Here is a 13608-nt window from a genome sequence, read left to right on the forward strand (position 1 = left end):
AGTCGGGGCAGCAGCTGAACACAGATCGCAGCAGATAGTGTCGTGTGTCATGAGTCTCGCAGCAATGATCATGACTGATAACACATATCTACTGTTCTACAAGAAGCCAGAAGGCAGCATCATACGTGCAGGCCTGTACAAACACACGCAAACACTGATATTTAACACCACACAAAACTATGCGTTTTAAGTGCAGCAGGGTTGATGTGTTTTTGAAGGTAAAACCGCAAAAACGAGTAGCCATTTTTGCGCTTCTAAACGGATCTTAAAATCTTAAAATAAAGTTTTCGGTTATAACAATTTCAAGATTTTCAGATGATACAACATCCTAAGCCTTGTTGTGTTAGTTACGCTCTTACAAACTGTTCTAACTCACATTTTTAGGCAAAATATATTTAAACAAACACTTCTGGTATTTAGGCTTCAAAATTAATTGAAGCGTTTATTTCTGAAGATTAACGCGATGAATAGAAAACCAGACAAGATATATGTTATGTAAAAAGTGGTGTTTTGTCAATCAGAAATAATTCTATCACACATACTCTCTTAATATTGTCTTAATATACTTATATACTATGTACTTTCTGCAGTTCTGTAACCACACAAAACCTAACCTTAACCGTGTCACCTCAATAGCGACAAACATGTTATGCAATACATTACGAACACATTAAGTACATTGCATACATTTCTGATGCATGTACATGGTAAGTAAAGACACCTATTATAAACTGAGCCAGATCACAATGGCAAAACTAGTTAGTATGTCAAGAAAAACACAGACTTTTTTAACTAAACCAGTAAAGCTTCTCTAGTCTCAAGAGGCTGAAATCCAAATACCAGGCATGCATGATAAAACGCCACAGCTGGCAACTCTCTCACACACTCACACACACAGGGATATAAACACACACCCAACAACTCAGATTCAATAGTCATCATACTATCAAACAAACTTTATCATAATCTAAAATAAATATTAATAGATCAGAAACAACTGAGAAAAATGACAAACTGCGCAAAACAACAAATGCAAAACCCGAGACCTCTTGTTTCTCTCGAAAGTACTTTAAACGTGACCTGTGCTGCAGCTTTTCTTGATAAGTGAAGCACCGCTGCGTCCGTTTATCACGAGAGCTTTCAGCAACTCACTAAATAAATCAACCGTGCTGCCGCTGAAAGTATATCCCACCACCGCTTCGAAAATGCACGTAGCGTCACAAACCTAATGCTTTCCAGAAACATCCTCTCGAATCAGACCCCAAAGGTATCTGAGATGACTTTGACCGTGGAAACTATGACGAAGAGCAAAAAGACATCTGAGAGTCACAAGTCACAAAGAGAGCCTGTACAACACAAAAATAAAGGGGAAAAAAAACAAACAAACGACATCTTTCGAATGAAGAAGGAAAGAGGTGGAAAAAAAGGAAGGAAAGAGGCAAGCGGTCCTGACCGTGTTTATCCTGCAGGCGTCTGTGCCCATTTTGTCCCGCTCTCTCTTTCTCTCCTCATGCAGTTTTAAACAGACAGGCAGCTTGCATTCTTTCCCATAAGGTGATAACAGCTCCCCTGGGTCTCCTTTTTTTTCCTCTTCTTCTTTTTCTTTTTCTCAGTCAATCTTTTTCCTCCCTTTCCCCCGTTTGCCCTCCTCCTTTTCCTCTTACAGTACTGCCCGCTCTCCCTCTCTCTCTCTCTCTCTCTCTCTCCACCTCCACACACAGGTAACCCCTTTCAGGTGCCCCTCCTGGGTGTACGGGAAAATCCTGGCTTGGGAAGCAATATTCCGCTTGATCCGGCCAATGCTCCTCGGAATACAGCTGTACGCACACACATATGTGCTTGTTGTAGAGCACGAACGGACGCTCGGAGGACCTTGAGCCCTCCAAATATGGAGCGGGGAATGTAAACACAAAGGCGGAGTTATGTGTGGGTGGAGAGACGGAGCGCAAAAGAGACAGAGAGAGAGATAAGGGAGGCATTGGTGTAGTAAAGAACAAGAGTAGAAGGTAAAAAGAAACACACGGCGATGAAAGAGATTTAAAGAAAGCAAAAGAAAGATAAAATGAGAGAGAGAGAGAAAGAGAGAGAGGGGAAAAAGCATGCAACTTTTAGTCATTTGGCAGCAGAAGTCTTTCAGACTGTTTGTCGCTACGACTGGCAATAATTACAGACATACAGTGTGTGTTTGTGAGCGTGTGTAATTCTATATTTGAGTTTATGTATTGTAAATTGTAAAGGCTGTTTGTGCTCCAACCCATGAGGTATCTCTAAATTACACGGCTGCCCGAGACGGAATCACACAACCAGATGTGCATCAAGCCTCAGTCCCATATGACACACACGCATTAAGCTGCTGGGATTGATTTTTTGCAGTTGTGCACAGAAACTCCCAACCTTTAAATATCCGGCCCTGGAATTTCCGATTCCGATGCGTCGCCCTAAAACACTAGACTATGTGCAGAAGTGAAGGGTAAACACGACAAGTGCAGCTTATTTGTTCCCTGATCGCTGAACTTTAACTGAACAAAGTCCATTTTCACGGAGCTAAACACTCACCAAGTCCCTCTCCTTGAAGCAATTTACTGTACTTCTGCATAATTTTGCATATAGTTGAGCCACGCTGAATTTTGGTATTAATATAGCTTACTGTTAAAAAGTTTGGGGTCAGTAAAAATGTATTTTAATAAAGAATGATGGTAAATACATTTATAATGTTACAAAATCTTCATATTAATCATGTGACATTGAAGACCGGAGTAATGGCCGCTGAAAATTCAGCTTGAAGACCTTTTATACTACATTCAAAATGAAAATGAGAATAATTAGAAAATGAGAAAAATTAGAGTAATATTTCACATAAATACTTTTTTAAATGTACATTTCATCAAATAAACATTAAAACATTTTAGAGACTCCAATTTTTCCAAAACGTACTTTACCATATCCAAATATCCAAAAAAGAGAGATTTGTTATTTTTTCTGTAAAATAAAATTTTATTTTAAATGACAAATTTATGTTTTGTTATGTTTTTATCAAATGTACTACTTCGGAAATAAATATCAAAGACACTGGTTGCTTGCGATGTAAATGATTTATACTGAAATAAACGCTAAACTTGTGTCAACCTTGTCATCATTGAATTTCCGTCTTTCACGTGACAAACTTCTGCCTAAATACCCGCAACTTTGGAATAATGGCATAAAATTCAATCAAGACAATGATTTTTTGCAATACAATCTTGATTTAAAACAGTAAATGTCTGATGACTGAAAAGAGTAGACACCTCGGTAGACTAGAAAATCATCACATTACAAACAATCCAAATGCTAACATACTATTACGGTTGCGATCACCATTCAGCACATTTGTTGTCTAGAAGACACCTCAAACTCAAAGTCCACTCGTTACGTCTGGCTCTTGAACAACAAATGAGTCATTTCGGTCTGTTATGTCTGAGCTCCATCCCTCTGCTTTGATATCCTGACTCGCTCTCTTCAACAAAACACCATGTATTTTGAGCAGCTCTGTCTCACTGCAGCTCATTTAGCGCAGCAACCTTAACATCTACAGTAATTACAAACAGCCAGGGCTGAGTACTGTGGTGATACTACGGTAGCTGGCAGGCCTGGTTTGGAGCTCATTATGGTCTCGAGGCCTAAGGCCAAGCAAGATTACATTAAGGTCAAACACAAGAACTTTACTATTATTGTGAAAGGTTACGTTTTCCACTCATTTTGAACAGTCCTGCTTGGTCTCGTACGTTCCAATTAACCTCAGCAAAACAGTGCCCAGACTTAATAACATTATTAGAGGTAAAGCGTGTTTCCTGTAGCGGACCGTAACTTCACAATTACTAGACCATTACAAGTCTTTATGCCTCAGAACATGATTCTTTGCATCCTGAAGTAAACACCGCTCGCGTGCGCATTCATGCTTTTGTTTACTATCCTAAAATAAATCCCACAATATCCATGGTTTCACCACTCAAGTCCCACAAGAGGCCTATAAAAACACGTCCCGAATTAGTTAGTGAATGCAGAGCCAGATTTAGCGTGTTTTCAGTATGTTAATAAAGATGTAGTAACGTGCATGTAATATAAAACTAAACGTGATTTACTGAGAAAAGCAAAAAAGAGAGATATGTTTCTGTGTAAATGATTTGGCGGATTAAAAAATACAATTGTTGTTGACTAGTGATCATTTAGTAATAATAGGACATTTTTATATTATTTTTATAATCACATTGCCAATTAGCAGAATTTCGTCCAAGTAATATTCTAAAACTGACCAACAGTTTTATAATATTAGGTTTTAATATTAGGTAAATATTTCAGTAATGTAGTTCACATCTCATTTTTCTTTTGTCTAAATTCTGTATTTCAATCAAAAATTCTACTATCAATGCTGTTATACACATTTTCACGGTAAAGCAAAAAAAAAAAAAAAAAAATCACAAAGTGATTTATTAAGTGATGATAATCACGTTTTAAAAGTAGATTCAAGTTGATACTTTTGGACTTTTGTATGTTAATTTGTTAATATGTACATTTCTTTTAACTACTATTCAAAAGTTTAGGATCAGTAAAACTATTTAACGTTTTGAAATAAGACTTATTTTTAAGGCTGCATTTATTTGATCAAAAATATTACTATAAATTATACAATGAAACTCTAATATATATTTAAAAATGTTATATCTCAAAAGCCTTTTTATTAACTATTATACATTTATCAGTTTAAAAGTTTACAAGACCAGGATTATTTAGGATCATAAATAGAATCTATTCTGTTGCGTAATAAATGCTTTACTATAGCTTTCAAATTATTTTATATTATATATTACTTTATTTTAGTCCTTGCTGAATAAAAATGTATTTCTTCCAAAAGAAAAACATTTCAATTCTAATTCTATTCTATACCAGTATTCGAGACGCTATGAAGAGCTTGAGAAGTCCATTCTTACCTTCTGCTGTAAGATTTTCAGTGAAGTCCCACTGAGTCTGCAGTGAATCCAGAGCATTATTTTCAATCACAGCCGCTGAACTGTTCCTCCAGCGGCCACAATCTTGAAATGGAGAAACACAGAATGCTAATTCATAACTACATTAATTTCTACCTGATCCAGCCACATTGAATAATCCGCATTCACTAAGATCCATAAAACACCTTTCTTTCCAGAGAAATGTGAGGATACCTGAAGCAAGGGATGGGTCTCTGTCGGCCGTTTCTGAAAAGAGCAGCTCTACCACACCGTCCTCTGGGAATCTCGGGTCTTGAATAGAGACAAGAGCAAATGATGACTGAAAGGGATGAAAGGCAATGTGGGAACATCAACACAAACAGGTTCGATGACAGCTGATGTACTTGTAAGCACCACAGCAATGTGACTGTTTTCACTTCCGTCCATCCAAAAGTACAAAAGTAAAATTTCCCATTGCGTAAGGAGCAGAATGAAGTTAAGATAGAGTTAAGCTGTCTGTCTCTTTTCTCAGATCTGCTTGGGTCACAGTGCGTCTTGTCTGTCATTATTTACCAAAGACACACGCCACTTGCTCACATGTTTAGTCACGCACACACTAGGAAAAACAAACCTGTACACATATAACAATGAAGATGGATATTATTTATAGAAAAAAAACATCAATGTGGATACAAAATTGATAAACACCTATCTGCCAGTAATCCAGGAATGTTCCCATTATTTAATAAAAAGTTTAATGGAGTTACATAACTCTCCATGAGAGAAGTACCCTAGAGACATTTCAAAGAGTCTGATCATATTCAATCCATTTGGGTGTTATTTTATCATCACTGAAATACTATTATTGTTATTATCTATCTATCTATTAAAAACGAGAAATGCCCTCTTGACAAATAAAATTAAATAGTTTTAAAATGTAGTTTTATTTCAGTTAAAAGGTAAAGATTGTTTTATGTTTTAACTTAAATAACTTAATAACCCTGGTCCATTTCTGGTCCAAGAAAATCAAGTTCGTTTCTCCTATTCAGTGTCGTAGCAGAATAAATCACGTTTACTATAAACATTTTCCAATCACATTTGTCAACCAGCTTTACTTTTCAAATACCAGAAGCCAACATTTCGAACAATGTCTCTATTGATTTATCTGCAAAGATAAAAAAAAAGAGTTTGAGCTAGACACAAAATAAACACGGTTTGGTTTGTTATTTTGCAAATGGAAATACTTTCTAAGATTCTTATCTGTTGGGACACTTTTGAGTGAAAAGATTTGACCAGAAACACTCGTGTGTACCTTTGTTTGCATGATCAAGGTCTTCCTTCTGCAGGTTAAGTTGGTCTCCGCGCAGAGCGCCGGTGTGAAACTGCACGCCAAACACTGTCTCGTGGGTCCTCGCGGAAACGTCTTTATGATAACACGCAATCTGCAGAGAAAGAAGAAAAGAAGATGATACCGTGTGCAGTTTTTGTGCTGTCTGTCTGTCTGTCTGTCTGTGTGTGTGTGTGTGTGTGTGTGTGTGTAAGAGACAGAGAGACGTCTCACCATGAAATCCCCTTTGAGCATCTGTGGGGGCTCCAGAGAAAAACACACTCTGCCTGACTGACCCATGGCAACCTGACTGAGGGTTAGATACAAGCACTAAATATACACACATTATAAACGCATGGAGAAACATGATGCACATAATATGTCCAGCATTTCACAAAAGCACTTTTATACTGTATTCACATCAAATCTGGTGACTTACTGCACTCCTGATGTGTAAACTGTCTGTGTGTCTTGATACACTCTGATAAACAGCTGACAGGCTGAAAACAAACAAAACTTTTTTTATATACCTTTTTGTACCTTTTTTATAGCTCGCATTATAGAAATCTTCTTGAACTATCAACTTGGACTCAGACGTTTCTTTCCAACTTCCTTCGTATAAACAATAGTAGGAAATAATTAAGCTAACTGTAAATTTAACATGGATGTCATAGCTTAGATAAAACAGATTTGAAAGAATCTGATACAGAAATGTTTTCTACAGAATCTAAAATTTGGTTCATTTTAATGCCTGCATACAGAATTGATATCAGTGATCAGTTATATCAGTTAAGTCAGTGATCACCAGAGCAATTTGATTACAGACGTTCCTCAAAATACCTTCATTTGTGTTCCACAGAAGAAAGAGACGAAAGTAAGATAACAGAGCTTTTTGGGTTGACTAATTAACGAAGATTACTGAAGCATTTTTCTCAAGAGACCTGGAGAACTGAGGGATACTGAGAGCGATCTGTTCTCTCTGTACGATTAATAACTGAGGCGACAAACTCTGAAATGATGTGGAAACTTAAAACACTATTTCACTTTACACTTATTTGACGGCATGAGGGTGTTTTCATCACCTGTGGGGTGGAAGTCAGGAATGGGATGGATATTAACGCTGTAGATGAAAAGCGGGGAAGAGTTTATGCGCATCTGATGGGTCAGGAGTCTGCCAAACACCTGCACATACCTGAAACATCCACAAACACCTCAGTCCCTCATACTAACACAAGAAACAATAAATCAGGCTTCAGATGATGTCAATAATAAAGATGCATCATCCTGGTTTTACTTGGCAATTATGAGCAAAAAGGATTTAGGGGGAAGAAAGAATGCATGAATATTTTCAAACAAAAAAAAGCATGGAACCCAGATTCCACCACAAGATTAAAAATAATAAAATCCATATCAAATAATTATATAATTAGATAAACTCTACAAACACATTATTAACGGTTACATTTTAGTTTTTCAAAACATTAAATTGGAATGTTTTGAATATAAACATTCTGTTTATACCAACCAAGTTTACATTTCTGTTTATTAAAAAACAGGTAAGTCTGACTTTTAGTCTTCTTCTCAGAATCGTGGGTTAACTGGATTATCGTGACTGACCCTTTGCCGGGAGTTCAGATGGCAAGCAACCTGACCCATCATAATGCCCTTCTGACATATGTCTGGCAAACAAACCAGACAAGCGAGTAGATTAACGTCGGTGGACTTGAACTTCAAAAATTGCGCATATCGACATCTTTCTGCGGTTGAAACAAGATGCTTCTTGTGTTCGTTCATGCTTGTTTTGTGTTATAACTAGCAAAGAGGAAAAGACGGGCAGTTCACGTGCCACTCGAACTGAGGCGCTACAATTCGGAGAAAATTTTAATTTTTAGCACTGATGATAAACTTGGTACTGCAAGGGGAAAAAGTCGGTTGTGAAAACAAACTTGCAAAGAAAAGCGTTACTTGAATTTCTTGACATTTCTTCGTTGATTTAGTGCTATTCTGGGTGCGCCTCGCTATCAAAGAGAATACGTAGCTTCTTTATAGTGTTTCCAAAAACAGCTCCTTGTGTTGTTCCAGCAACAGATCAGAGCAGAATATTTATGTTGCCATTTTTCGAAGCTTTACAATAACTCATCTTACAAAACGTGTTTCTAGAGTCAATAGAGACGGGAGAGCATAAGGGAAGGAAAAACGAGAGCGCGCTAATCATCAGTGCTCAGTCTGCACGTGAATGAAGGGTGATATTCTTTCAGTGTGATGTAAAAAGTGTAGAATGAAGATATTTCGCAGAAATAGGAAGTGTGAATAATATCAGGACATCCAGATCGCATAGGGGGATTTCCTCTCGTGTGTGTAACCTTCACTCATGACAAACTGCTGAGTGACCGACGGCCGTAGCAGGACCAAGCAGTACTTCAAGGTGGACAGAAACAGGAACGAGAGGAAAAAGAAAGTTAATGCATAAGCAAATGGGCCTTGCCTTTTCTGAGACGGAGTCATAAGGTTAACCATTTTGTCACTGCAGAACTTCTTCATAGAGTACAGATCCAGCGCATGCTTCTCACTAAGAGACAGACAGGACACAAAAGAATGTACAGACCTAAAATAATGTTGTTTGGTCAATTGTGCAATGATTTAACGTACAGTACATGCCGCAACGCGCAGCCATTACGTCCACGCTATCAATTCACAACGCTTTTATATATTTAAACACAGATTTTTGAAATGATGCCAGGTGAAGCTATTAAGATTAATATCAGACATTATCATGTTACAGCAGAAACGTACGAGTTTGGAACAAAATGAGGGTGAAAAATGATGAAAATGCAAATGATGAAAAAAAAAATCATTTTTGCGTGAACAACGCCTTTAAAGGTCCTAAAGGAACAGCTCATCCAAAAATCAACGTTCTGTCATGTTGTTTCAAATCCACATGACTTTCTTTCCTACAAGTGAGTAATTACCACATACAATTGCTCTCATAATATTCCCCTCAAGTGAGTTTTAACTCGAGAATCTTTGTAACCGGAGCACTGAACAAACCATTAACACTGGATTTGTTCAATTGAATGTCAAAAAATGTCTAAAAAACTGGACATGCATATGAACTCTCATGACTGCATCAATTGTTTCAATAATTAATTACTTAAATTTGAATCTGTTCCTTAAACATAGCTATTATATGAATTCGGAAGACTTGAAATATAATCAAAAGGACTATTTCAAGACTTAAAAGCGCCAATGCCAATTTATTGTATTTAATTGTGAACTTACACAGGTTTAGAACGGCGTAAGAGTGAGTATATAGTACCAAAATTGTCATTAAGCAGCTTGTCTGAGATTGCAATTATTTTCTAAAGATTGTTTTTTTACTTGTTAACAGTGAAACTGAGTTGTTGAGTGGTACCTGGCGGAAACATTAGATAGCTGTATGTAAGAGGATATTACCACACCCACTCTGTCTTTGCTGCCCTATGAGAGACACAGGAAGAAGTTAACCGACTGTGACATTCCTACAGGACAGGGTCAAAGTCCTAGAGACAAATAATGGACTTTAAACCTGAGAATGAACAGCAAATATCTTGAAATCTCACTTTGCAGTGTAGCAGCAACACGTTTTCAGTGTGTGCCCTGAGCCAGTTGTCCATGTTTTTACAAACTGAACACAGCAGATGGAGCGATGGAGCGTGTCGTTCTGGCCATCCCAGATCCAGCACCTAACAGCAACAGAGATAATGGGTATACATACACTTTGGGGTCACTAAGAATTTTTTCTTTCATTAAAATAATAATAGTAATTATATATATATATATATATATATATATATATATATATATATATATATATATATATATATATATATATATTTTTTTTTTTTTTTTTTTTTAGAAAGAATTATTTTTATTTTATACCAAAAATCATTAGGATATTAAGTAAAGATTATACATGTTTTACATTTCCTACCTTAAATATATCAAAACTTAATTTTTGAGTAATAATATGCATTGCTGGGAACATCTTTAAAGGAAATTTCCTCAATATTCTGATTTACTTTTATTTAGCACACTCAGATTCTAGAAACAAATAGCTGTTTCTCAGCCAAATATCGCCAAATACCACTTTAAAATATATGAAATACAAATTTATAAATATGTTTTAATAACAACAATATTTAACATTATTTTATAATATATATATATATATATATATATATATATATATATATATATATATAATATTTAAGATGATAATATCATCAAATTAATGCAGAACTTATCACAAGAGACCTATTTTAAAAAACATTCAAAATCTTACCATGCCCAAACATTTGAATTGAATTACACATCTTTAAAAGTCACGTGACACACAGTTTGACATTACCCTGTGATTCATCCTGCTGAGATCATCACTGCGTTCGGATAAGTTAATGACCTGCATGCAGGAAAATAAAGGTTTTGTTTCATGGGACTCCAATAGCAACAGTCTGAGATTAGTCAACAAACACACACCCTAAGAGCTGATTTTTTTTTTGTTGCTCTTGTCTGCTCACCGTGTATCGATCTGCGTGCTTGGACTGTAGCATCCGTGTGATGCTGCGGAGATTGCGCTGGTACGTCTGCTCTGTGCAGGACTGGTGGAAGGTGATGCCAATGATACGCTCCGTAATGTAGTCCAGGTCAAATTCGGTTCCCTCCGCCATGGCGGTAGCGTTCCCTCGCAGGAGGAGGCCTGCAGAGAGGATGAGGGTGGCTTCAGCACAGCAGTGTGAAGACTCTTTGAAAGCATTCGCTTTGGCATGAAGTGAAGAATCCATGAAAGATCTGCACTTTAACATATGAAATAATTTGCAGGTTCTATAATAAGCCATTTGTATCAGACGTATTAATCTTGAATACGGTTTTTATGCACACTCACTAGTTTTAATGCATGTACATTTTCATAGCAACACTCCACATGCATGCAGTGAACATAAAGATGAGAGAAATCTCACACTTCAGTTATTTTATGAAAGCCGTGTGTGTAGTAGTGTCCTGTAGTGGAAATGCTGATGGTGGGGAATACATTTTCATCTTTATTTTTGTTTGCATAATTACAGCTTCGCTGGAAATGACAAGCTGGAGAAAAGATAAACTTAATCATAGTTAACTTGATTTTCTCAAGCATGCCAGTAATGTTCATGACATAAATATCAAACTCGGCTATTATTAGGTCATAGTTTTTAAAATGTTACTGCTGATATTTATGATGAAGTTTACAATCTATAAACTACCATTAAAATGTTATTGAGAAAAGCATTTCTTATGCTCAAACAAACAGAAGTGAAATACAAAAAAATACAGTGTATAAAACTGAGAAATAATACTACAATTCAAAATATCTGTTTTCTATTTAAATATCATTTAAAATCTAAAAAAATTTATTCCTGTGATGGCAAAACTGACTTTCATGACGTGACCCCGTCACATAATCCTTTTTAAATATTATTATGCTGATTTGATGCTCAAGAGACATTTCTTATCATTAATAGTATTACAAACAGCTGTGCTACTTAATATTTTTGTGGTAACAATTAACATTTTTCAATATTCTTTATTAAAGAAATAAAAACATAAATGTCCTTTTCATCGGTCACTTTTTAATTAATTTAACGCACCTTGCTGAAAAGGTTTTTTCCCTCAAAACGTTTAAATGGTATTAGAGTATTAGAGCAGAAAAAATAAAGAAGGTGGTTCTTTACAAAGTGACTTCAGGGAAGCAGAAAGAGCACAAACAAGGACTAATAAAGAAATCAAACTTTATAATCGGCATTAAAAAAACAAAAAACATGCATAAAAAACCACAGCCTGATTAAGCAGCAACAGTTCCTTCCCCAAGGACTCAGAGTCACAGGATATAAATCTGCTTTTGCTCTGACACATTCACTTTCACACCAAGGACGCTTCCTCTATTTATTTATTTCTATACAGTACTTCTTTTCCTCTGTGAATATAAAAACAGTTCATAATAATAATACTACTGTGCAAATTACGATACATAACCGAGTCAAAAACGATGCTTTAGAAAGTTAATTAATTCAAATGAATTCCTTTTTTCCTGCCATTTTGGCCTCAGTCCCCTACTTCACTTCTGACCCATAAACACGTGTAGTGCGCAAGACCACACGGCTTCCAATACGTGCTTTCAGTGACATTGTCTGACCCTTGCCATGTGACAGTGGAGAGACAAAACAACATACGCTGAACTGGAGTAAGACTCAATATTAGACCAATCAGACGCTTTCTTTTGTGAGTTGACCTGAAGTAAATGGACACACCTATTAGCAACACATAAAAAGACAGAAAGTGCTTCTCCTTTCTATTTACGTCTCAGTATAAACACCTGCTTCCAAATCCACCGATTCTTCAAGCAGAGCTTTGTGGTCCATTACTTGCTAAAATGAATGTAATATAGCCTTATGCTTCAGATGCAGGTGTGGTTAAACACCGGATCAGATTTACCCACCTTCACTTTCAGCCCACCTGTACCGTGTGCTTCATCTGTCAGTATACGTCTGGTCACTTATCTACAGTATCTTTAATCCTTAACCTGTCTGTAACCTTCAACCTCCAGCCAGATCCATGAAAACAAGACAAATTGTACGCCGATGGCTCACCTGAGAGCTGTCTTCACCAAACGATACGGAAAGAGCTGAAAGAACTCACCCTTCTGTCCAACTGAAATCTCCTCTCGAGTCTCCCGAGCTCCTGTGAACACGAAAAGAGAGAAGAAATGCAGCACAAGGTTTTGTCTGAGCTCACATGCACTTTGGCCGTGGTGGTGTGTGTGTGCGTGTGTGTGTTCGCTGGTTGTCAGCACTTGTTGTGTGGTAAGCATGAGTAAAGAAACTGTACCAGGGGAACACACCTCCCTATTACAAAAGAAAAAGCCCTGACTCACACAATGGACATATGATGTAGTAATGTCTGGATTTTTTTCTTCGCATATTAGAAAGGACACCTGATATAGAATGGATTGTATCGTTAAAATACACACAATTATCACGTAATCCATTGATTTCCAAATAATTAACGAAACTATGTGAACTCACGTACGTTTTGTTCCATCCATCGACTGTAACTGGGTCATAATGGTTAAATATTACCAGCGTGCGCTTTTAAGACTCCTGCTGTATCTGGAGTTGAGAGATTACGCCCGTCAATCACAAACCGAAAAACGGCTCTGACGGAGCGCGACGGCTGAACCTTCCTCAAACAGTGTAAATATACATAATATACATCATTTTAGTGTTAGGAAAACACAGAGTTATTTTTAGT

The 13608-nt window shown here is 36.7% G+C and overlaps 1 protein-coding gene across 5 annotated transcripts in view; it reads right to left on the minus strand.

Annotated features, from left to right (window-relative positions):
• si:ch211-191a24.3 (tensin-3) overlaps positions 1–13435 on the minus strand; it is a 35396-nt gene extending 21961 nt beyond the window's left edge. For 3 of the 5 annotated variants that reach the window (XM_043220087.1, XM_043220086.1, XM_043220085.1), the window contains exons 1-12: positions 12997–13183; positions 10845–11023; positions 10676–10726; positions 9888–10010; positions 9701–9765; positions 8774–8857; positions 7371–7480; positions 6728–6788; positions 6523–6598; positions 6274–6403; positions 5196–5273; positions 4965–5066 (exon numbers count right to left, since the gene is read on the minus strand). In XM_043220087.1, the coding sequence (XP_043076022.1) occupies positions 4965–5066; positions 5196–5273; positions 6274–6403; positions 6523–6598; positions 6728–6788; positions 7371–7480; positions 8774–8857; positions 9701–9765; positions 9888–10010; positions 10676–10726; positions 10845–11023; positions 12997–13168 (1231 nt within the window). In that variant the 5' untranslated portion in view covers positions 13169–13183. Of the gene's footprint in view, positions 1–4964; positions 5067–5195; positions 5274–6273; positions 6404–6522; positions 6599–6727; positions 6789–7370; positions 7481–8773; positions 8858–9700; positions 9766–9887; positions 10011–10675; positions 10727–10844; positions 11024–12996; positions 13184–13382 lie in introns of those variants that run through there. The other 2 variants (XM_043220088.1, XM_043220089.1) reach the window with 2 other exon arrangements.
• Between the last annotated feature and the right edge of the window lie 173 nt (positions 13436–13608).

This window comes from Puntigrus tetrazona, chromosome 20 (genome assembly GCF_018831695.1).
Source record: "Puntigrus tetrazona isolate hp1 chromosome 20, ASM1883169v1, whole genome shotgun sequence".
NCBI classification, from domain to species: Eukaryota; Metazoa; Chordata; class Actinopteri; order Cypriniformes; family Cyprinidae; genus Puntigrus; species Puntigrus tetrazona.